General features: G+C 34.6%; 1 protein-coding gene across 1 annotated transcript in view; it reads right to left on the bottom strand.

Annotated features, from left to right (window-relative positions):
• Positions 1-25289, bottom strand: part of SCAPER (S-phase cyclin A associated protein in the ER) — a gene marked incomplete at its 3' end in the record, with an annotated part of 494945 nt that overhangs the window by 291787 nt on the left and 177869 nt on the right. The window contains exons 16-20 of the mRNA XM_082835986.1: positions 18609-18764; positions 13286-13428; positions 7304-7385; positions 5135-5287; positions 4235-4342 (exon numbers count right to left, since the gene is read on the bottom strand). Of these exons, the coding sequence (XP_082692112.1) occupies positions 4235-4342; positions 5135-5287; positions 7304-7385; positions 13286-13428; positions 18609-18764 (642 nt within the window). The remainder of the gene's footprint in view (positions 1-4234; positions 4343-5134; positions 5288-7303; positions 7386-13285; positions 13429-18608; positions 18765-25289) is intronic.

The following is a 25289-nucleotide window of genomic DNA, read 5'->3' as shown; positions in this document are numbered from 1 at the left end:
ATATGTGTGTGTGAATTATATATACACACAACTATAAAAATTTTCCCAGCCTATTAAACAGAAAATGAAGGCAATGGAAACTATGTCCTATAAGAAAGGGTAAGATGTTTTTACATCATTTCTCAAACTAACATAAAATGTACTTATTGAAGTATTGGGGGGAAATGAAGATCCATTCTGAATGAGTTCTAGTTTTTTAATTTGACTTGATTTTCTGTTGAAAGGCAAAGAAGATATTTTCCTAACATGATTATTAAAAGAGAGTAAATACTTGTGCTTCTACAAACGTAATAACCAAGGTAAAAAGAAAATGAATCTATTAGGAATTACGGAGTTATCTATTATTTCTCAGACTGCCATCAATTCTGGGAGACATCTACTACCTTTTTTTTTTTTTAAATTAATTTATTTATTTTTGGCTGCATTGGGTCTTCGTTGCTGTGCGCGGGCTTTCCGTAGTTGCGGTGAGCGGGGGCTACTCTCCCTTGTGGTGCGCGGGCTTCTCACTGCGGTGGCTTCTCTTGTTGAGGAGCACGGGCTCTAGGCACACGGGCTTCAGTAGTTGTGGCACAAGGGCTTCAGTAGTTGTGGCTTGCGAGCTCTAGAGCGCAGGCTCAGTAGTTGTGGCACACGGGCTTAGCTGCTCCGCGGCAAGTGGGATCTACCCAGACCAGAGCTCGAACCCGTGTCCCCTATATTGGCAGATGGATTCTTAACCACTGCGCCATCAGGGAAGCCCTTTACTACTTCTTCCACATCAATGCCAGGCACACTCTAGCCAAAGAGATTGGCTTATATCCCATTAAATACAGTGATATTCATTTTTTCCTTCAATCACCTAATTAGCATAATTTTCCAAGCAGAAATACTAATTTGGGATTTGTAAAATCACACTTGGTTGTAAACATTCACTAAATTATAACTTAAGATTCTTCATAAAAGTTGTTTTCATACTTTCCATGAATTAAAATAAACTATTATTTTCTCTATATTTAAATAACACGGTTGACAAACAGGTATAATGTATACGCTTTTAGGGCCAAGAAGTCTCACAAACACAGAAATGGATAACTTAAAAAAATTTTTTAAACCTTTTTAATTTCATTTTCTATATGGAATTAAATGTACTTTATGCAAGTCCTACAAAAATCACTATCAGCTTCCTCAGAGAGTGTGAAAACAGGATCACAAAAGAAATCAGAGTTTTAATTAAAACTAATACTTTACTATTTCTCTAGTAATGTGCTGAAAAATTAAATTTTGGAATGTATTTAAACTAGCACCAGTTTCTTTTGACCTTTAAAAATCACGTACTTTTATCGTTTGCATTCTAGGATGATGAAAGAGAAAAAAAATCAAACATGTAACAGCTCTTTTTGTGAAGTCTCAAGAAACATAAGAAAAATTTCCTGGTCAAATTACAATAAAAACACAAAACATTAAACCTTTCTTGCTGGGCAGCTACCTATTATGTTTAACAGGCTTGAAACAAAATGTGTCAGAGATCAAGAGTAAGTTATCTGATATGTCAAGTGCATAAGGTCAAAGGTCCAATTTTATTAGGTCAGAGGTGGTATAAATAAAATCTTATATGTCAAAGAAGAAGGGTCACAGATAAAGTGTATATAATATAAAGACATCACAGATGACAAGTAATAACTTTAAGTAGAACAAGTATGTTTACTATAGATACCTTTGCTGATTAAAAATGACGTGTGTGTGTGTAAATATAAAATTGCCTTTCTGTATTACACAACTACATTGCACACTTGTTTTCAGGAAAAATGGGCTATAACCAAGAATAACTACATGAATTGAGAACTTAAAGAAAATTTAATACTTTTATACTGAAACAGTACACAAAATGAATACATCGATCAAATCTCAAACCACAACAGCTAAACATCAAACTATGCTTTAGTAGCTAAAACAGTTAGATAATATTACACATTTTTCTTCCAAAGTACATGAATTAAATATTCTTTCCTTCTCTACTTCTCTCATTGAGATAAAAACACATAAAATTTAGATTCCAGTTTACATAATAGCAGTGCTCCACAAAAATTTAAAATATTTTTTTGTAAATTGAATAATATATTTAGTTTTTTTTATTAAGAGAACTTAGTTACAAATAATTTTTATAAGTGGAAGAATTTCCTTTATAATGAGAATAATTAAATTCTAATTAATGAAGCAATTAAGAATTTTTTTTCATAGTGGAACACACATAAACTTGACTCTAGCTCTAAACAGTAAACTTAAGTAGAAAATGGGGATAATCACATGAATGATTCAAGTAAAAAAAAAAAAAAATTCCATGTTACTCTCTCTTAAAATACCCATACGATTTGATTAAAAGGCAAAAAAATTATTTCAGGTAAACTAAATAGATGATTAGTTCCATTTTTTAATTTCACCTTTATTAATGGTACCTAAAGCCATTCTGTATAACCTTTCAGTTCAACTCAACTAAATGAGTTCTTATTAAATACCATACTATGTGTCAAGCATTATGTCAAACAATGGCTATTAGAGAAATTAAACATTTAAAGACTTCCAATTTCAGCCACAGTGACTGGCTTATACTGGACTAATCTTCCAACTCCAAAAGTTGCACAAAATATACAAAACATCTATTTAAAGGCATTAAAGAACAGCCAACACAGCCAGAACTTGAGAGACCATGATCCCTAAAAGGAGGGAAGCACATGAGGCGAGCTCCACATTCACTCTGGATTTTTCCCTAAGGGCTTATGCCAATTTTTGGCATGAGAGAACAGTGCAAGGTGAAAGTGGCAGTCTTACTAAGCTGAGGAGACAGAATTTGGTTTAGAGCTGTCAAAATAGTTGGAACTTGAGGGGCAAAAATCCTTAAAAGGAGGAATCATAAAGAAGTGAGCCAAATTAACCATGTGCAATTTCCCCTCAAACACTGGTCATATCCAGAAACTAAGGAGAAAACAGCAGCTTTGTTCCTCCTATCTAGGTAAGATTTATTAAGAACCATCCACAGAATTACCCCTGCTTCCTGACAGCATCCATTCCAGAGCAAAGTCCCACGTCCTTGAACACTCCCCCCAACCTCCAGGTCACCTAGCAAAGATCCAAATCCTATAATAAGTCCTTTCTAACACATTATTGAGAAACTATAACTTCCCATAGTGTGCATTTTCCCTTCTTTTAACAAGTCAATAAACCTAATTTTATTCAATTGTAGATGTGTTCCTGATGGTCTTTGCCTGGAGAGCACTGACAAAAACCCAAGAAAAAGAATGAACTATAGCTTCATATAAACATTAGGGACCAATCTCACAGACTTAAGGATGAGTGAAAGAAGCCAGGTACAAAAAGTACATACTGTATGACATCATTTATATGAAGTTCAAGAACAGGCAAGACTAATTGATTGTGCTAGTAGTCAGAGAACAGTTACCTTTTGGGGGCACGACTGAGATGGGGCATGAGGGAGCCTTCTGGGATTCAAGAAATTATTTATGTGCTGATATGAGTGGAACAAATGTAAAAATTCATCAAGCTATATACTTTAGATTTGTGTATTCTATTAATATATGCTCTACTTCAAAAAAGAGTTAAACACACATGTGCACATACACACAAGTACTGCCCTCAAAGAACCACAATAACCTTTCCTGGACATCTTAAAAGATGCTTGACAAACATGAATTTCTCATCTTTGGGTATGTTTAGAAATTTTCTATTAACAATAGAACCAACAAATTCAGAGATTAGTAATGTCATACATATCTCAATAACAGTCGAGTGAAAAACATTTATAAAACTACTTATACAAATCTAAATTCCATGTAAATAGCAATTATAGGTAGATAAATAATGCATTTCCCAAAATTTCTAAGTATTGTACTGATACAAAATTATCAATCTATATGATTTTTATATTGTTAACTGTTTTCCAAGAAACACAGACCATCACTAAATAAAATTATTAAAAAATTTAAATTATTAATATTTTAAAATTATTAAAATACCATAAACCTTTTTTTGCACTGAAATTATATAAACAGTATTAAATTCTTATTTCTATGTTTCTTTTAATATATATACTAAGATAAGGACATTTGTATACTATATTGTAGTAGTTATTAAATATTAAATATAGTTTTAAATAATCACAGAAATACATATGAACATGGATTTCTTCATAATAGAAAAGAACATAGAAGGTACTCAATAAATGAACAAAATTAAAGCTTACCACTTCCTCATCTGAAAGTTCACGCCCTTGGATGCTGCTATTTTCTCTCACAGCTTGCTGGTGTTTTTTTCCTTTAATGTGGCTAAAAAGATACACCTCTGAAGAGATCTAAAAGCATAAAATCAAAGCAATGTAATGAACATATAATTATATCTTACTTTAAATATTACACATTCTATCCAGTATACTATATGCAAGTTGCGATCACTCTAGCATTTACATATTAGTCTTAAAAATATTTTCTTTAGAATACAATTCTGAGAATCCTCTAGAACAGGGGTGCCCAACCCCGGGTTCGCAGACCGTTACTGGACCTCTTAAGAACTGGGCCGCAGAGCAGGAGGTGAAAGGCGGCAGGTGACTGGCCAGCGAGCGAGCGGCTTCATCTGCCGATCCCTGTCGCTTCCATTACCACCTGAACCATCCCCCCTCCCCCGTCTGTGGAAAAACTGTCTTCCACGAAATCTGGTCCCTGGTGCCAAAAAGGTTGGGGACCTCTGATCCAGAAGACACATGGTCAAAAAGGCATGTCATCAAAGCCAACCTTAACAGAGTATCATTTCTTCTAAGTATCAAGGTTCAAGTTTCAGCACTGAAAATGTTCCTTTTCTTCTGTGGTCACAATACCCAAAAATATTGACTTGGGCTATCATTAAGCAGGTATACATCCATTTTAGCAGCAACTGCATGCTTTGGTTCTTTGCACTGCTACTCCTAACTGCTGATACTATTTTTGTACTACTTACTTACTTTGCATAAAAATCATGAAAGAAATCCATGGTAGTCAGCAGATGCCTTAGTATGACTTTTAAAAGAGTGGGAGAATATATTTCCATAGTTTAATAAACTTTAGTAAATAAATTATAACGTATCATAACAATACTGATACTGACAACCTACCGGGACATTGCAGAGAGAACACTGCTTCTTTCTTTCATAAGGGGTCAATTTGGGGGCATAATCAGTATTTGCATGTCGTCCACTGCTTAACTCAGCAGCTTTTTCTTTTCTTTGCTCAATCTGTTCCATGTGCCTTCTAATGCTTTCATCATGCTGTAAATGAAGTCGAAGTGTGAGAATACAGAAATTTATTCAAGTTATACTGAGAACTTGAAAAAGTAATATTTCCATTAAACTTTCTAATATAACAAAATGTCTTAATTCAGTATTAACTTGGACACTGAGGACAAGAATCTACATAAAGCCCTTTAATATCTCCTACATGCACAGTAACATTTCCTAAAGTGTACTTCATGGAATTACACTGTGGGTTATTAATAAGTGTTGATATTTTGTGGAAGAGGTTCTATGGTCAAATAAACTTGGAAAATATTAAGTTAAAGCTACTTACTTACTCCAGCTTGTCACTGTGCATTATGACTCAATAAACCTAGCTTACACTAAGCAACATTTTACACACTTATTTGACAACAACATACTTTTGAGAAGCACTTCCTGGAACACACTATGGGAAATGTTGCCCCACAGGTAAAGACCAAGCTCATCCTCACAGCAGACAAGGCCCATCATGACACAGACCTTTACCCACATCGACTCCAGTGACTTCCCAGAAAACAAAAAATAAACCAACTAAAAAACACTACTTCAGACTTCTGACTTTGTGCTCATACCATTTCATACGGCTGGATGCCACCCCACCCATCTACCTATTCAATTCGTCTTTCTTTCAAGATTCAGCTCACAAATTATTCTCTAAAATTATTTCCCTGACTTCTGAAATTCTTCATGTTAGCTTAGTATCCTCCTCTGTACTTTCATAGCACTCCATAGCACTCTATCCATATGGAAATTATCTGCTTAGCATCTGAATCTCACACTAGATTGAGTTCTTGAAACTGAGAACCATGTCTTACTCATCTCTGTATCCCCATGCCTAGCACAAGACTCAATAAATATTTGCTGCATTAAATTTAAATACATGATAAAGTTCTAGAGCTATGCAAATAGTAAAATAGGGTTCTCTACTCCCTGGAATTTACTACCCCTGTGAAAACCCAACATGTAAATAATTGTGACACAATGTAAAATATTCATACTGCTAGAAACTACTAATGGTAAAGATTTTCTAGAAAATATCAGCTTATCATAATCTCCCAAGCAACAACTGTGCAATTCATAAACATTGAAATAATCTTTTAGTTTATTTCTAAATAATTAAAAGTCTATGAATATAAGAAAGCTAGTAGCAATGTCTTCAAGTCATTAACAAATTAATTACTAAAATCAAGAAATGCTAAAATTCCTTTACATTTTTTCTGTCAATTGCTTTATCTTACTAAAATAATTTCAGTTTTCAGATAGTTGAGTTGGAATTGATCATAGCCAAAACCATATGTCTTATTCTCCAAATACTGATATTAGGAATACAAATTAATTCAGTTTTTTAAAAAGAAATATGACTGATTCTTTTCTTTTTTTAATAAATTTATTTATTTTATTGATTTATTTTTGGCTGCACGTGGGCTTTCTCTAGTTGTGGCGAGTGGGGGCTACTCTTTGTTGCAGTGCGTGTGCTTCTCATTGCAGTGGCTTCTCTTGTTGCGGAGCATAGGCTCCAGGTGCACGGGCTTCAGTAGTTGTGGCTCCAGGCTCTAAAGAGCAGGCTTAGTAGTTGTGGCGCACGGGCTTAGTTGCTCCGTGGCATGTGGGATCTTCCCGGACCAGGGCTTGAACCCATGTTCCCTACATTGGCAGGTGGATTCTTAACCACTGCGCCACCAGGGAAGCCCTAATTCAGTTTTTTTTTTTTTTTTTGCGGTACGCAGGCATCTCACTGTTGTGGCCTCTCCCGTTGCGGAGCACAGGCTCCGGACGCGCAGGCTCAGCGGCCATGGCTCACGGGCCCAGCCGCTCCGCGGCATGTGGGATCTTCCCGGACCGGGGCACGAACCCGTGTCCCCTGCATCGGCAGGCGGACTCTCAACCACTGTGCCACCAGGGAAGCCCCTAATTCAGTTTTTATACAATTAATTAAATCGATAAAATTTTAATCTCATGCTACATTAAAATAGCTCTAAAATTTCAAATTAAAATATATAATATTCCTACCTTGAGCTGAATTTTTTTCTGTAGCTCTTCCATAGCTTCTTGTTGAGCAGCTGTGAGTGCTGCCAATCGTTCTTCCCTGTCTCTATAAGAAGATATTTAAAAATTATAAACTCAACTGCTTGGAGTAACAAATTTCATGAGGTTAAAAAAATACAATTAGGACACATAGGCTTATATATTCTAGAGAGTTTTTAAAATTATTTTTTTCTGAATGCCTATTAAGTCTCAGATATATTATTGCTCATTAAACATTTGGGAAGCAACAGACATTATTATTTATAAAAGTAGGTTTCTGGACCCAAGAATGGTTTTAAATACTAGCTCTGGGCTGTCATTTAAATATGGCATATTGAAAATATATATCTATCTCTTTTCCCTTCCAAAAACCTATAAAACAATATGAAAGGAATAAAAAAGGCAAAAATTCACAAAGACAAAGAGAATACGAGAGGAATCAATCACAAACAAATTATAAGACATACAAAGTAGTATGACCATGTTTAAGAAAAATGCAGTCAAATGAAACTCTCTGAATGAGGCCATATGCTAGATTTATTTGGTATTATAAATACATTATAAGAATTAAAAGAAAGTATGCCAACCTAAGGAAAAATATTGTGACAATGATTCAACAGATAGAGAATCTCAACAGAGAAAGAGAAAACGTTTTTTAAGAACTTTCCAACGAAAGAAACTAAGAGTCCTTAAACAAACGGCTTTCTAGGGATGGAGCAGGGAAAACATAAGATGAACTTGAAGCATCTTGCAGTGCCAGGAAGTAAGGAAGTACTCAAAAAAACAAAATGATGAAGTATGTCAAAGGCAAGCAGGGGTCAAACGAAAAAGCTTCCAATGTCCAAAGGTGAAACAATTTGAGCAACAAAATAAATACCATAATACTGGTTTGTAACCCATAGTATAATACAAATATAAACGAGTCCGCGTTGACATAACAAAGGAATTTAATAAATAAATGGGAGAACAAATATCCTGTACAGAAGAACTGCAAATAATTTATGTATGAATTCGTGTCTCAAGGAGGTAGAGAATAACTCCCCATCTCTTCAGCATAGGCTTGCTTCCAAGGAGGACAGCATAGGGAAATTTTTAAACTATACAGTGGAGAAATCTGACAAATACTACCTTAGCCAGGTGATCAAGGTTAACAAAATCAGTGATAAGTCAAGGTGACAGTATGAACCTTAGACATTTTAAAAATGGTAATTCACATTCACCCCTGTGCTCTTCCTCCCAAAACCCATAACCTCAGTCTAACCATGAGAAAAACATCAGACAAATCTTAAGAGAGGAAAAGTCTACAAAGTACCTAACCACTACTCAGAACTGTCAAGGTCATCAAAACCACGGAAAGTCTGAGAAACTGTTACAACTCAGAAGAACCTGAAGAGAAATGACAATTAAATATCTGAAGAAATAGTGGCCACTTTCCAAATTTTATGAAAAGCATTAATGTACAGAGTAGGATAATCATGAAGAGAACCAACCTACTGGTGAAAAACAAAGTCAAAAAGAAAATTTTGAAAACAGGAAAAAAACCCCAACAACTCACCATATACAGAGGAAAAACAGTATGATTAATGGCTGACTTTTCATGAGAAACAACAAAAGTAAGAAGATTCAAAGTACTGAAAGAGAAACCAAGAATTATATATCCATCAAAACTACCATTCAAAAGGAAGCCAAAATAAAAATATGCCCAGATAAGCAAACACCAAGATAATTTAATGAAAGCAAACCTGCCTTACAAGAAATACTGAAGGAAGTCCATCTAGCTAAAAAGATATGCCAAAGGGTAACTTGAATCCACAGAAAGAAATGAAATACACAGGAAATGATAAATATGAGGATAAATATAAAGGAATCTACAAATACATTTTGTCTATTATTCTAATTCCTTTGAAAAATGTGGGACTGCATTTAAAAAATCGTAACACTGTACTGTTGAGTTTATGACATATATAGATGTAATATATATGACAATACAAGGAGAAAAAGACATAGTGCTATATTGGAACAAAGTTGTTCTATTTTACCAAAATTAAGTTAATTTTAACGTGAAGTAGTTTGTGATAAGTCAAGATGAATACTGTAATAAAGAAAGCAAACACTAAGCAAATAACTAAAGTAATACAGTTTTTAAAATCAAGAGAAAAATGTAAATGACGCCCTAAAAAGTACTGGTTGAGGGACTTCCCTGGTGGCACAGTGGTTAAGAATCCCCCTGCCAATGCAGGGGACACACGTTTGAGCCCTGGTCCGGGAAGATCCCACATGCCGCAGATCAACTAAGCCTGTGCGCCACAACTACCAAAGCCTGGGCGCCTAGAGCCCAGGCTCCGCAACAAGAGAAGCCACTGCAATGAGAAGGCCAGGCACTGCAACGAAGAGTGGCCTCCGCTGGCGGCAACTAGAGAAAGCCCACGCACAGCAATGAAGACCCAACACAGCCAAAACTAAATAAATCAATAATTTTTAAAATGTACTGGTTTAACAAAAAAGAAGACAGTAAAGGAGAAAAAAAACTTGAGACATACAGAAAACAAATATCAAAATGGCAGACATTAAATTCAGTCATATCAATAAATTACATTAAATAAGAATGGACTAAACAATCAAAAGGCAGAAAATAGAAGGCCAGATATAAAAAGAAACCTCAACTATATATAAGTGACACACTTGAGATACAAAGACACAAAAAAATGTTTCCCGTTAGACAGAAAAAGACATATCATATAAACAATAAACATGGCAATATTTAAAACAGAAAAAAAATTGACTTTAAGACAAGAAATATTTTTTTAAAAACCCAACGAGGGATATTTCATAATGATAAAAGGGTCAATACTTCAAGGAGTTATAATAAGTATAAATTACATGCCTTTAATACTAAGGCACCAAAATACATGAAGCAAAAAACTGTCAAAACTGAAAAGAGAAATAGACAATTCAACAATTATTTTTGGAGATTTCAATAACTCTATCTCAAGAATTAATACAACTAGACAGAAAATCAGTAAGTATACAGAAGACTAAACACTATCAACTAACTTTATTTAACTGACATTTAGAGAACACTCATCCAAAACAGCAGAATACACGTATTTTCCAAGAGCACACAGAACATTCCCTAGGATAGTCTACATTCAAGACCATAAAGCAATAAGTTCAATAAATTTAAAAGGACTGAAATCATACAGAAAACATTCTTCAACCACAAAATAATTAATTAGAAAACAGAAAAACGGGAGACATTCCAAATATTTGGAAACTAAATAACATGCTTCTGAATAACTCAGGAATCAGAAATCATAAGAAATATTAGAAAAAATCTTGAATGAAAATAAAAATACAATGTATCAAAACTGATGAGATGAAATTAAAGAAGTGCTAAGAAGAAAACTGGTAATTCAAATGCTTATATTAGAAATGCAGAAATATCTAAAATTAATCAACTAAGTTTTGACTTTATAAAAGTAGGAAAGCAAAGCTAATCAAATCCAAAATAAGCAGAAGGAAAGAAATGATAAATATCAAAGTGGAAATCAATGTAACAGAAAACAGAAACATAATGTAGAAATTCAAAGAAACCAAAAGCTGGTTTTTTGGAAAGATCAACAAAATGTACAAACCTTTAGCTAGACTACCAAGAGACAGAGAGACAGAAAGACAGAGACAGAGAGGAGAGACATAAATTAGCAAATAAGGAATGAAAAGAGGAACATCACTATAGATCATGTTAAAATTAAAATCCTTATAAGGAGCTATTAACAACTTTATAAAAATATACAACTTAGATGAAAAGGACAAATTCATAGAAAAACACAAATTACCAAAGCTGACTCAATAAGAAACAGAAAAATCACAATAGATTGATAACATGTTAAGAAAAATTTATTTGGTAATTTAAAGTCTTCCCCAAAAGATAACTCCAAGTCCAGATGGCTTCACTAGTATATTGAACATTTAGCAAGAAAAAGTAACAATCCTACACAAAGAGTTTCTGTAAATAGTGGAGGAAAAAACACTTCCCATCACATTCTCTGAAGCTAGGATGGCCATGACATGAAAGCCAGACAAAGACATCACAAGAAAATTACACACCAATATCCCTTATGAATACATCCTTAATAAGAATTCAACAACACATAAAAATGATTTTACACTATGACCAAGTGCGAATTAACCCAGGAATGTAAAGTTGGTTTAATATCCAAAAATTAATTAATGTAATAAACCATATTAATAAAAAATGAAAGCTACATGATCATCTCAGTGAATGCCCCCAAAGAAGCATTTATTTAACCAAATTAAAAGTACATGCATGCTAAAAACTCTCAATAAACTAGAAATAGAAGAGAACTTCTTCAACCTGATAATGAGGATTTATGAGAAACCTACAACTACATTATACGCAATAGTGAAAGACTGAATGTTTTCCCCCTAAGATCAAGAACAAAATAAGGATATACAATGTCACAACTTCTATTAATGTTATATTGTAGGATCTAGTCAGTGCAATAAGGCAAGAAAAAGATATTAAAGACATCTGTATTAGAAAGCAAGAAGTAAAACAATCTCAATTTACAGAGCACATGAGCCTTTATGTAAAATATCCTAAGGAACAACAACAGCAAAAAAGAAAACACTATTAGGAAAATACGCATAGGAAAGTTGCGCAAGATCATAAAAAATTATAAAATAAAATATATAAAAAATTGATTGTATTTCTACATACTAGCTAAAATACTAACAAAAATGAAATAAAATAACTCCATTCACTATGGCTTCAAAAAGAGTACTTAGGAAAATATTTAAGAAAAGAAATGCAAGACCTATTTTCTAAAAATTAAAAAATACTGTTGAGAGAAATTAAAGCAGATAGAGACACATACCATATTCATGGATCATATACAATATTGTAAAGATGGCAATTCTTCCCACAATGACTTATAGATTCAAGGCATTACTATAAAAATGCTTGCAAGCTTTCTTTTTTTAGAAACTGGCAAGCCTACCCTAAAAAGTTATTTGGAAAGCAATTCTGAAAGAGAACAACAACATTAGAGAACCTACATTAATTGATTTCAAAACTTGCTATAAAGCTACAGTAGTTAAAACAGTGTGGTGCTGGAGTAAGAATAGACATGTAGATATCAAAAGAACAGGACAGAGTCCAGAAATAAACCCTTACATCTATGATTAATTGACCGTGAACAGGCAGCAAGGACAGTCTCTTAAAAGCTACCCTCTTCAACAAATGGGGTTGTGATAAATGGATATTTATATGCAAATAAATAAATTTATATTTTTGATTCATACCATACATAAAAGGTATCTTAAAAGGAATTAAAACCTAAATGTGTGTCAAACTGAAAAACTATAACATTTTGAAGAATATCTTATGACACAGGGTATAAAAGGATTTCACAAACAAGATCAAAAAGCACAAATCAATTTGGCCAATTAAATGCTTTTTCCTGGGTCTTTGAATCTTAAACAAGTGATTTTAAAATGTAGGGATGGCTGAGTGTCATTTAACATAATCAGGGCGGCAACATGTTGACCAGACCCTTTCCATCAAAAGACCACTGCCGTGGCTCCTGGGACCTAGTCTCTGATACTTGACGATGTCCCAGCCTGGTCATCTAACCACCTATCACTTTCGCTCCCAATATTTTACTTAAAATTTACTTTGCTTAAGTTAGCCAGAATCAAATTCTATTTCTTACAACTGAAAATATCTTGAAATATCAAGTTTCCCATCCAACAGAAATTTTCAAAAGTTTTCCATTTTGAGTAGGATGTCTTAATTCCTGGAAATCAAAATTCAGTATAACATTTCTGTATATGTAACACTTTCTAAAAATTCTACATGACGGCAAATAGCTTCAAGACTTGATTTGAATATGCACTCACTGCAAATGTTCATCAGGATCAAAATCCAGAAAGCAAATGAAGTACCTAGCTCTTTCCCGGGCAGCATCTTCCCGGGCTTTTTCCTTTTCTTGCCTCTGTTGCTCAATTCGGGCTTCTTGTTCTTTCCTCTTCATTAACAATTCTTCTACACGGGCCTGCCGTTCTGCTTCTAGAGCTCTCTTACGTTCCTAATGTCAGAAATATTTTAAAAGATGTTAGAATTATGTGTAAGATGAAAATGAATAAAGGTGACACAGCTTTGACATATACTTATATATTCAAGCCAAATAGATCCCTGGCTTCTCATTAGGTATGCTTCTCAGAATTTAAATGAAATCAAATACCAATACTATCTGGTTTTCATATGTCATTTACCAGTGTTACAAATAATTAGAAGAATAAATGCTGGGCTTCCCTGGTGGCGCAGTGGTTAAGAATCCTCCTGCCAATGCAGGGGACATGGGTTCGCACCCTAGTCCGGGAAGATCCCACATGCCACGGAGCAACTAAGCCTGTGCGCCACAACTACTGAGCCTGCACTCTAGAGCCTGGAGCCACAACTACTGAGCCAGCGTGCTGCAACTACTGACGCCCACACGCCTAGAGCCCATGCTCTGCAACAAGAGAAGCCACCGCAATGAGAAGCCTGCGCACCACAACGAAGAGTAGCCCCCACTCGCCACAACTAGAGAAAGCCCGCACGCAGAAATGAAGGCCCAACAAAGCTAAAAATAAATAAAATAAAATAAATTTATTTTAAAAAGAATAAATGCTATTTTAAGCAGATACTATCTTATTAGAACCTGATACATATTTTATGGTTAATCACTTCTAAAGCCTTGTGTTTGGACATGGTTATAGAAATAACAGAACATGGTGAAGAAAGCATAATTAACAGATTTTATTTCTGAACTAAGCTTCCATATAGGACTTAAGTGAAGAAAAGCTTGTGGCAGGGAGAAAGAGGCATTGTAATATAGCATAGTGGGTAAGAAAGTGGACACTGTATTAGATTCCCTGATTTTGTTTCCTGATTACATTATTTACCAGCTGGGTGACCCTGGTCTAGTTATATTATATATATGACTTAGTTTTCTGGAAGACAAGTAACAATAGTGCTTATTTCTTAGGATATTGTGAAGAACACATGAGATAATACATGAAAAGCACTTACATAGGGGTTGGCATATACTAAATTCTCAATAATTATCATCATCATCATCATTAATGGAGAAGATACTTCATTAAAATACTGTGATATACTTCCTGTGTATTTTTGCCTACTAGGAGTACTTAGCTAATTTTCACCATATTACTAGATGTATTGATATATTTCTTTCAATTCATCCCCATCCCCCAGGGAGCTCACACAACATCTCCCTGGTCCCTACTCTTTATGATAAATGGAACACACTACACTGATCTAGGCTCTAGTAACCACTACTTACATAGCCTTGGGCAAGTCATTTTACCTTAAAGAGACCCAGTTTGCTGTGAGATCTAAATTATTAACACAGGTAAGTACTTAGCAAAGTGTTTAGTACATAGTAAAGTGTTCGGTAAATGAGAGCAGAAAAGAAATGCTAAAGCAGTTTCTGTTTAGATAACACTGGGGAGAGATGCTAATATTCCTAATAGTTAACTAAGTTACTAATAAGCTCACAATGGTAACTTTATATCTACAACAAGCTGTATCTACCCAGGGGAAGAAAACCTTTTTAAAGTAGTAACACAAAAGTGTCCCTATTTCTTTTCTTTCTTTTTTTTTTTGGCAGGGGGCCTGAGAACTAGAGGGAATGCACTGAATTCATGAGAGCACATCTGACAAATCATAGACTGTTGCAGGTGGGCAATTAAATTTTAAATATAGTCTTTACTTTCTAACATACTATTCATGAACTGGTTATAGCTATTTCTCATTACTAAATATAACATGTAGAAACTTTTTTAGTTATATACTCTCTGAAAAACTCAAGAGTAAAAAACAATCAAACCTGGTACAGAAAATTTTCTCCAATAAAAAACATGAACAGGGACTTCCCTGGTGGTCCATTGGCTAAGACTCCACACTCCCAATGCAGGGGGTCTGGGTTCGATCCCTGGCCGGGGAACTATTCCCTCATGCATGCCTCAACTAACAGTTTACATGCTGCAACTATGAGTCCACATGCCACAGCTAAGAACGCCACATGCAGAAACTAAAGATCCCACATGCCGCAACGAATATCCCATGTGCCACAACTAAGACCTAGTGCAGCCTAAATAAATAAATAAATATTTAAAAACACGAACAAAAGAGTTTTCCCTTAAACTCAAATTTATTTTTAAAAAATCTGCATTATGTCTGAAAACACAACTTTCACACTAAAATGCAAAAGGTTAAAGCATTAAATATAAAGAATTAAACCAGAACTTTCCATTTCAATTTTTATAAAACCAAAATCTTGAGGGATATACTTTTAAAAATTATAAGTTGGTCTTATAAATGAAATTTATTAATATTATATACAAACAATTACTTTATGTGTATGTGCAATGTAGCTACGTTGAACGCAAAAATATGATGTCAACTTGCTGATTGTTTTTACGGATATAAGAAATACTCCAACATTGTACTAATAGAAATAACTGGACTTCAAAAAATATCCAGTCTTCTAATTTCTGTTTTTAATAAGTGGAAGAGAAAATTGGTAACTGTATACCTAATGAGTAAAATTAGTAAATTCACCTAGTGTTTTCGTTTCTAAAATTTAAGTTTCCTAAAGATAGGAAACTTTGTACTCCACAAAAGCATCTTGTACAGGGAAGGAGTTCGATAAATATCTATTAAACAAATGAAGCGTAACTTTATAATATTCATTATAAATCTATATACTCACAAATAAAAAGCATAAACCTACAGCAAATGAACTGTAAAGATATCTAACTCTCAATCCTTCTGAAACCTCTCAGACTCCCATGTACTTTGTTTCACAGTCAACGATGTGTTTATGGCAGCCTAAGAAAGGATTTTTGCAACCCCGCTCTTTACGCCTACAAATCAGAAGATTAGGGCAAGAGGACAAGGCAGAATATCTAAGAAAACTGGGCTTAAAACTAATCCATCAGTAATTTATATGGCAAAAAAGGGAAACTGAGAATATATGACGGCAGCATTAACTTAGTATTTCACTTACAAAAAACAAGAATCACAATTGCCTTTAACAATTTAACATTTATGTGAATGTTTCAAGAATAAAAGTAAAGCAGATGGAGGGCCTCTGAATTCTTTATTAAGTCAGTATCTTACTATTATTGTATTTACAGAATGTTTGGCATTATCTCCTTGCACATATAGTAATGACTACATATTTAAAAAAATTTTAAATTTTATATATATGTTATATATTACCAATGAATTTTTCTATTATCAGTTATCTCGATTAAACTTATGTACATACATTTTAAATTTTTCACTGAAAATTAAATCCATAGGAAATTTCTACATTTTTAAAGATAAAAATAAGTCCGAGTAGTCAAAAAAAATTTTAAGTGTTAGTGAGTTCAGAAGATTCCTTACTACTTTCAGAAAATAACTGCTTTCCTTTACGCCTTAATAAATGTTCCAAATTATAAAATAAGAGTCGTCATTTTTAAACAGAAGATAACTCCTATATTTCAAATCTGTAAAATAAATGCAGAAAAAGTAACTAAAGATGTCTACTCAAAAATATACAATATTACTCATATATTTCCCCCCAAAATCCAGTTAAGAAGTTACCTCTTCCACTGAACTTTCCCTGACATTCCCCTCCCACCAAGAGAGCTAATTATTCCCTACTCTGTGATACCACTGTAACCTATACAGTACAGGTTTCTATTACACTTTCACACTATGTTGTATTATTTGCCATAAAGGCAAAGATCATATCTCATTTATTTCTGAATTATTAATGCCTAATGGTTGCTCAAAAGTAACACACAATTTTCAAAATAATAATTATTTTTTTAACATCTTTATTGGCGTATAAAAAATAATTATTTTTATAAATTGGTTTGATGCAGAAAAAGAAAGCAATAAAGCTGAAGGGATGGCTCAAATTAAAAATTCAAATATCCTATTTCATTTACTCATTTAAGAATGCTAGTTAATGAGTAATTAACTTTTAAATGATAAAAATGAATTTTTTACTGTTCCTTTGAGAGGAAAAGCTAAAGTTTCTCTAAAAGTAATATCCTGTATTTTTAAACATAAGTTAGCTTGACACTCAGATTAAAATGAGACCTTGAACTCAAATCAAATAGATTGGGGTGAATATGGGACTGATTGCTAGTGTACAAAAAGAGCATAAAGTAACCAATAAACTTGAAAACTGTAATGATATTTTAATTTCCTAAAATTACCAGTGACATGAAGAAGCATGAAACATTAATAACATCCCTAGCTTTTAACATAACAACAAAGCTCTTCATGGTCAGGTCCCTAACTCTACATGCCATACTCACTCATCTCCTGCATTGAATGCCTACTTTGCACCATTTACGACTGTCTCAGTTTTCAAAACTTAGTTGAGGCACCGCCTCCTCCAGGAAGCTTTTCCTGATGTTCTCACATCTTTGCCACTCTCAATTTGAGTAACAGGTTCTCCTTTGTGCTTCCAAAAACGTCTTTACTGTTACACTAATCCTATGGGTTAAGATTTGTTTACATATATGTCTTCCCATTGAGATCAAGGATATATCTTTTTCATGTCCTTGAGCAAAGCACAGCACACAGATTATAGCAGTAATTCAATAAACGATAACTGAATGAATAAACAAATAAATATTAGTCATAATAGATAAAGTATGTCTGCATCCATATTTGATCTTGAGGAAGATTTAAATAGTTTAAAACCATCACTAAAGTTTATGTGTTAAGTCTTCTTCCCATTCTGAAAATGGTAGCTAACTTAGGGTATGCTACAGAGGTTAAAGTACGTGATGACACTGCCCAATATAGGACAGGTGCTCCTTGTCATAAGCATAAAGATTGCTCAGTTACTAAGGCTATATACATTGGTTCAAACACAATCCATTTGTAAGGGAAGAAAGGAACATATTCTTGCCCAACCCAATTAGAAAAGAATAGATAATAATCTGTCCAGAGCAATTTAGTCCTTCATCTGGTTGAGACTAGAGATTCAAATTGACAAAAACACTGATACCCTTTCTGAAGGAGTACACACTGCCTTGGCAATCAGACTTCCCATTTCCAAACCGTGCTACACTAAACCATGCATCCTTGGGAACACAGACTTGGTCTTACTCCTTTTTGTATCCTCAGCACCTGGCTCAGAGCCTAGGAAATGGCTGGTGCTCAATAAATGCTTGCTGAATAAAATTCTACCTGAACAGCTTCATCACGTGCTTGCTTTTCTTCCTGTCTTCGCTGACGCTCTTCCTGTAACTCATTAAGCCTCTGCTCATATTCCTTCAATTTTGATAAAACATCATGCCGTTTGTTCTGGGCTTCGAGGGTATTTATAAAGGCAATTTCGTTTACCTGCAATAAAAAAAAAAAGAGAAAGTGAGTTTCAAATCAGGTTAATTCTAAGGCACATCACAAAAATAAGAAACTTAACAGTCTTTATATAATAATACAAACCAGTTTTAAGGCATAGACCAAAAAATGAACGACTTATAGTCTTTTCTTTCAATACTTAGCCCCCAAATGGATAATAATCCAGTGTACATAACAAACCCATAGGCCGCAGTAAGAAGTGATTTAGAGAAGTGGTCCCCAACCTTTTTGGCACCAAGGACTGGTTTCGCGGAAGACAGTTTTTCCACAGACGGGGGTAGTGAGAGGATGGTTCAGGCATTAATGCGAGTGATGGTACAGGCGATAATGCAAGCGCTATTCAGGTGGTAAGGGAAGTGATGTGGAGCAGGAGATGAAGCCGCTTGGTTGGCCGCCACTCACCTCCTGCTGTGTGGCCTGGTTCCTAACAGACCACAGGACTGCTAACGGTCCGCGGCCCAGGGGTTGGGGACCCCTGATTCACAGTAAAGGTCTGCCATTGAAATATATTTTTTTTATAGAAGCATAGTTGATTTACAATGTTATGTTAGTTTCGGTGTACAGCAAAGTGATTCAGTTATACATATACATATATTCTTTTCCATTATAGTTTATTACAGGATATTGAATATAATTCCCTGTGCCATACAATATGACCTTGTTGTTTATCCATTCTATATATAATATCAATAGTTTGCATCTGCTAGTCCCAAATTCCCAATCCAACCCTCCCCCTTGGTGACCACAAGTCTGTTCTCTATGTCTGTGAGTCTGATTCTGTTTCATAGATAAGTTCATTTGTGTCATAGCTTAGATTCTACGAATAATGATATCATATGGTATTTGTCATCTCTTTCCTACTTCACTTAATGTGATAATCTCTAGGTCCATCCACGTAGATGCAAATGGTATTATTTCATTCTTTTTATGGCTGAGTAATATTCCATTGTATATATTTAGATCTTCTTTATCCATTCATCTGTCAATGGACATTTAGGTTGTTTCCATGTCTTGGATACTGTAAATAGTGCTGCTATGAACATAGGGGTGCATGTATCTTTTTGAATTATAGTTCTGTCCAGATATATGTCCAGGAGTGGAATTGCTATATCATATGGCAACTCTATTTTTAGTTCTCTGAGGAACCTCCATACTGTTCCCCATAGTGGCTGTACCAATTTACATGGTCACCAGTTTTGTAGGAGGGTTCCCTTCCTTCCACACCCTCTCCAGCATTTGTTATTTGTAGACTTTTTAATGATGGCCATTATGACCAGTGTAGGATGGTACCTCATTGTAGTTTTGACTTACATTTCTCTAATAATTAGTGATGGTGAGCAACTTTTCATGTGCCTGTTAGCCATTTATATTGTCTTCTTTGGAGAAATGTCTATTTAGGCCTCCACTGAAATGTTTTTAAGAGACAAATTAAGATTTTTATAGAAACCATTTTATAGTTACTTAATATCATTGTGATTTGATATTATACAAGTTACATTAATTTTAATAGGTATGTACATTATTCTAATGAGTATGAGATGACAAAACTTAAAGTAAACAAACAAATCATTTTTCTTCAACATACACCAAATAAGTGACAATTAGGTACAAGATATTAAACTGTATACCTCATCCTCAACTTCACATATATTGAGTCTGAACAGTCAAGTTTTGCTAGAGAGTACAGTTTTTTTTAATAGATCTTTATTGGAGTATAATTGCTTCACAATACTGTGTTAGTTTCTGTGGCACCATGAAGTGAATCAGTCATACGCATACACATGTCCCCATATCCCCTTCTTCTTGAGCCTCCATCCCATCCTCCCTATCCCACCCCCCTAGATCATCACAAAACACCGAGCCGATCTCCCTGTGCTATGCTGCTGCTTCCCACCAGCCAACTGTTTTACATGCAGTAGTGTATATATGCTGATGCTACTCTCACTTTGCCCCAGCTTTGCCCTCCCACCCTATGTCCTCAAGTCCATTCCCTATGTCTACCTCTTTATTCCTGCCCTGCAACTAGGTTCATCAGTACCATTTTTTTTTTTTTTTAGATTCCATATATATGTGTTAGCATACAGTATTTGTTTTTCTCTTTCTGACTGACTTCACTCTGTATGACTCTAGGTCCATCCACCTCACTACAAATAACTCGATTTCATTTTTTTTATGGCTGAGTAATACTCTATTGTATGTGTCATGTCTTCTTTATCCATTCATCTGTCGATGGACATTTAGGTTGGTTCCATGTCCTGGCTATTGTAAATAGTACTGCAATGAACACTGTGGTACATGACTCTTTTTGAATTATGGTTTTCTTAGGGTATATGCTCAGTAGTGGAATTGCTGGGTCATATGGTAGTTCTATTTTTAGTTTTTTTTAACACATCTCCACACCATTTTCCATAGTGGTTATATCAATTTACACTCCCACCAACATAATTAAATGAAATAGAAACAAAGAAAACAATAGCAAAGATCAATAAAACTAAAAGCTGGTTCTTTGAGAAGATAAACAAAATTGATAAACCCTTAGCCAGACTCATCAAGAAAAAAAGGGAGAGGACTCAAATCAATAAAATTAGAAATGAAAAAGGAGAAATCATAACTGACACCGCAGAAACACAAAGGATTATAAGATACTACTACAAACAACTATAGGCCAATAAAATGGACAATCACAAGAAAATGGACAAATTGTTGGAAAGGTAAAACTTTCCAAGACTGAACCAGGAAGAATTAGAAAATATAAACAGACCCAACACAAGTAATGAAATTGAAGCCATAATTAAAAATCTTCCAAGGGCTTCCCTGGTGGCGCTGTGGTTGAGAGTCCGCCTGCCGATGCAGGGGACACGGGTTTGTGCTCGGTCCGGGAAGATCTCACATGCTGCGGAGCAGCTGGGCCAGTGAGCCATGGCCGCTGAGCCTGCACGTCCGGAGCCTGTGCTCCGCAATGGCAGAGGTCACAACAGTGAGAGGCCCGTGTACCGCAAAAAAAAAAATCTTCCAAGAAACAAAAGTCCAGGACCACACGGCTTCACAGGCGAATTCTATCAAACATTTAGAGAAGAGCTAACACTGATCCTTCTCAAACTCTTCCAAAAAATTGCAGAGTAAGGAACACTCCCAAACTCATTCTATGGGGCCACCATCACCCTGATACCAAAACCAGACAAAGATACTACAAAAAAAGAAAATTACACACCAATATCACTGATGAATATAGACGCAAAAATCGTAACAAAATACTAGCAAATATTAAAAGGATCATACACCATGATAAAGTGGGATTTATCCCAGGGATGCAAGGATTCTTCAATATATGCAAATAAATCAATGTAATACACCATATTAACAAGTTGAAGAATAAAAACCATATGATCATCTCAATAGATGCAGAAAAAGCTTTTGACAAAATTCAACACCCATTTATGATAAAAACTCTCCAGAAAATGGGCATAGAGAGAACCTACCTCAACATAATAAAGGCCGTTTATGACAAAACCACAGCAAGCATCATACTCAATGGTGAAAAACTGAAATCATTTCCACTAAGATCAGGAACAAGACAAGGTTGCCCACTCTCACCACTCTTATTCATCATAGTTTTGGAAGTCCTAGCCACAGCAATCAGAGAAGAAAAAGAAATAAAAGGAATACAAATTGGAAAAGAAGTAGTAAAACTGTTACTGTTTGCCAATGACATGACACTGTAAATAGAAAATCCTAAAGATGCCACCAGAAAACTACTAGAACTAATCAATGAATTTGATGAGGTTGCAGGATACAAAATTAATGCACAGAAATCTCTGGCATTTCTATATAGCAACAACGAAAAATCAGAAAGAGCAATTTATGAAACACTCCCATTTACCACTGCAACAAAAAGAATAAAATACCCAGGAATAAATGTGCCTGAGGAGGCGAAAGACTTGTACTCATAAAACTATAAAACACTGATGAAAGGAATCACAGATGACATAAACAGATGGAGGAATATACCATGTTCTTGGACTGGAAGAATCAATATTGTGAAAATGAATATACTACCCAAGGTAATTTACAGATTCAATGCAATCCCTATCAAACTACCAATGGCATTCTTCAAAGAATTAGAACAAAAAAATTTACAATTCATATGGAAACGTGAAAGACACCAAATATCCAAAGCAATCTTGAGAAAGAAAAATGAAGTTGGAGGAATCAGGCTCCCCGACTTCAAACTATACCACAAAGCTACAGTAATCAAGGCAGTATGGTACTGGCACAAAAACAGAAATATAGATCAATGGTAAAGGAGAGTAAAGTTTTTATGAGTAAAGTACAGTTAATGATAAAAAACTGGAAAATGTCTGTTGGGGTCAAATTTCTCATTCTTGAAAGCCAGAAGGAAGACATGCCACAGTGAAAAAGGTAGAGTGAAATTGGGAAGTAAACAAACTCTGAAGCTTACTCTCTCTGAAAGAAGTATAGACTCCAGGAATCCATGTTGGATGAAATAAAATCTATCACTAGATATGTTACAAACTGAAACAAGAAAGTTTGAATACAGTTCTAGCAAAGATTTCCCAATCTCCATCCCATGTAACTACTGTCATAAGTAAATTAATATCATTTCTCAAGGTATACTGAAAGTATAAGACAAACAGGTATGCTCAAGGAAAATTAATCATAATGTATCAAGGGTCACATGTTAAACATAATCAAGATGAAAGAAAAAGAAATGAGACCTAATGCTCCAGACAAAATAAATAAAATAAAATTCAGAGGGAAGAATGTGCAAAAGCAGCATAAAAAATACAATCTGTGATGTTGGTTAAATGCTACAAAATTTTAGTTATGCTAGTTGAATATGTCTGGAGATGTAATGTACAGCATGGTGATAATAGTTAATAGTACTGTACTATATACTTGAAATTTACTAAGAAGATAGATCTGAAATCTTCTTAGTGTGTGTGCACGCACACACACACAGTAACTAAGTAGAGGTAACAGATATTTTAATTAGTCGGATTGTAGTGATCATCCCACAATGTATATCAAAATATCAAGTGTGGGCTTCCCTGGTGGCGCAGTGGTTGAGAGTCCGCCTGCCGATGCAGGGGACACGGGTTCATGCCCTGGTCCGGGAAGATCCCATATGCCACAGAGCAGCTAGGCCTATGAGCCATGGCCACTGAGCCTGCGGCGTCTGGAGCCTGTGCTCCGTAACGGGGGAGGCCACAACAGTGAGAGGCCCGTGTACTGAAAAAACAAATTTTATTTGTATAACAATTTATTTATTTGTATAACAATCAACAATCAATTTATTTATTTGTATAACAATCAACAATTTGTATAACAATCAAAATTGTTATACAATTTTGATATGTCAATGATATCTCAATCAAACTGTAAGTAAGTAAAAAAATAAATAAAACATTTCCTGGAAATTAACTGGAAGAAAACATAACCAAAGAAACAGCAGAATATCTCCTAGGCAAACTTTGTAATGTAAAAAGAAGTCAACACGAACCTGAATTTAAAGGTGCAAAAAAGATGATAAAATGACATGATAAAATAAAGGAAGACTAGAGAGTTAAGGAAACTTAGGCCAAAGTAACACAATCACAGAATTAATTAAATTAGAAAAAGCATGAAACAGAGCAAAGATCGTAAAAAGTCGAATCACTAACAGAGGAAAGGCTTGTTATAATCACAGTTAATATGGACTTTAAAATGAAAATTTATGTGTAAGTAATAACTTTTGAACATGGAGAACAAGTTAAGATGATCTAATGTAAGAATAATATCTGTAAAGTTAAGAAAGACAAAATATTCCAATATATAATACAGAAAATTTTCCCTGAAAAAAAGAAATACTGAAAATTGAGAAAGCCCACTTTATTTCATGAAGAATTTATTCAGAAGATCAACACCAAGAATACCCTTATTAAATCACAAAACATTAAGGAACAAGCACAAATTTTTTAAGCTTCCAGGTAGTAAATGCAAGTCATCTATGAGAAAGAGGGAGAAAAAATCTGTCTAGCCTCAGGCTTCTCCACAGAATTAGTTAATGCTAGAAAAACATGGAATAATGCCTACAAAACTTTGAAGGAAAGATATTCTGAACCATGAATCTGATCTCTAGCCAAGATGTACTCAGAAATGCCACAGGCCTTTGACACCTAAGAACTCAAGGAATAGAGCACAACAACCTCTTCCTGAAAAAATTACTTGTTAATAAAATCCAGCCAACCAGGTCAAAACAAAGAACTCATGAATGGAGGATTAGGCAAGCTGTGCATCCATTCATACACAGAAGGAAAACTAAATTGTGGAATTTATAGTTTCAGAGCAAAATGTAAATGTTATAAACCTTAACAATGTAAAAATAATGAAACTATGAAAATTGTTGGGAGGAGATCTTGTGATAAAGAAACATTTATTACAAATTCAATAAGTCCCTCAACTTTACTTCCATGTCACTTCCTTCTCTTAAAATGGAACTAAAATAGA

The sequence above is a fragment of the Leucopleurus acutus genome (assembly GCF_964270905.1).
Source record: "Leucopleurus acutus genome assembly, chromosome: 1".
NCBI classification, from domain to species: domain Eukaryota; kingdom Metazoa; phylum Chordata; class Mammalia; order Artiodactyla; family Delphinidae; genus Leucopleurus; species Leucopleurus acutus.
This window is presented reverse-complemented; position numbering and strand designations above follow the sequence as displayed.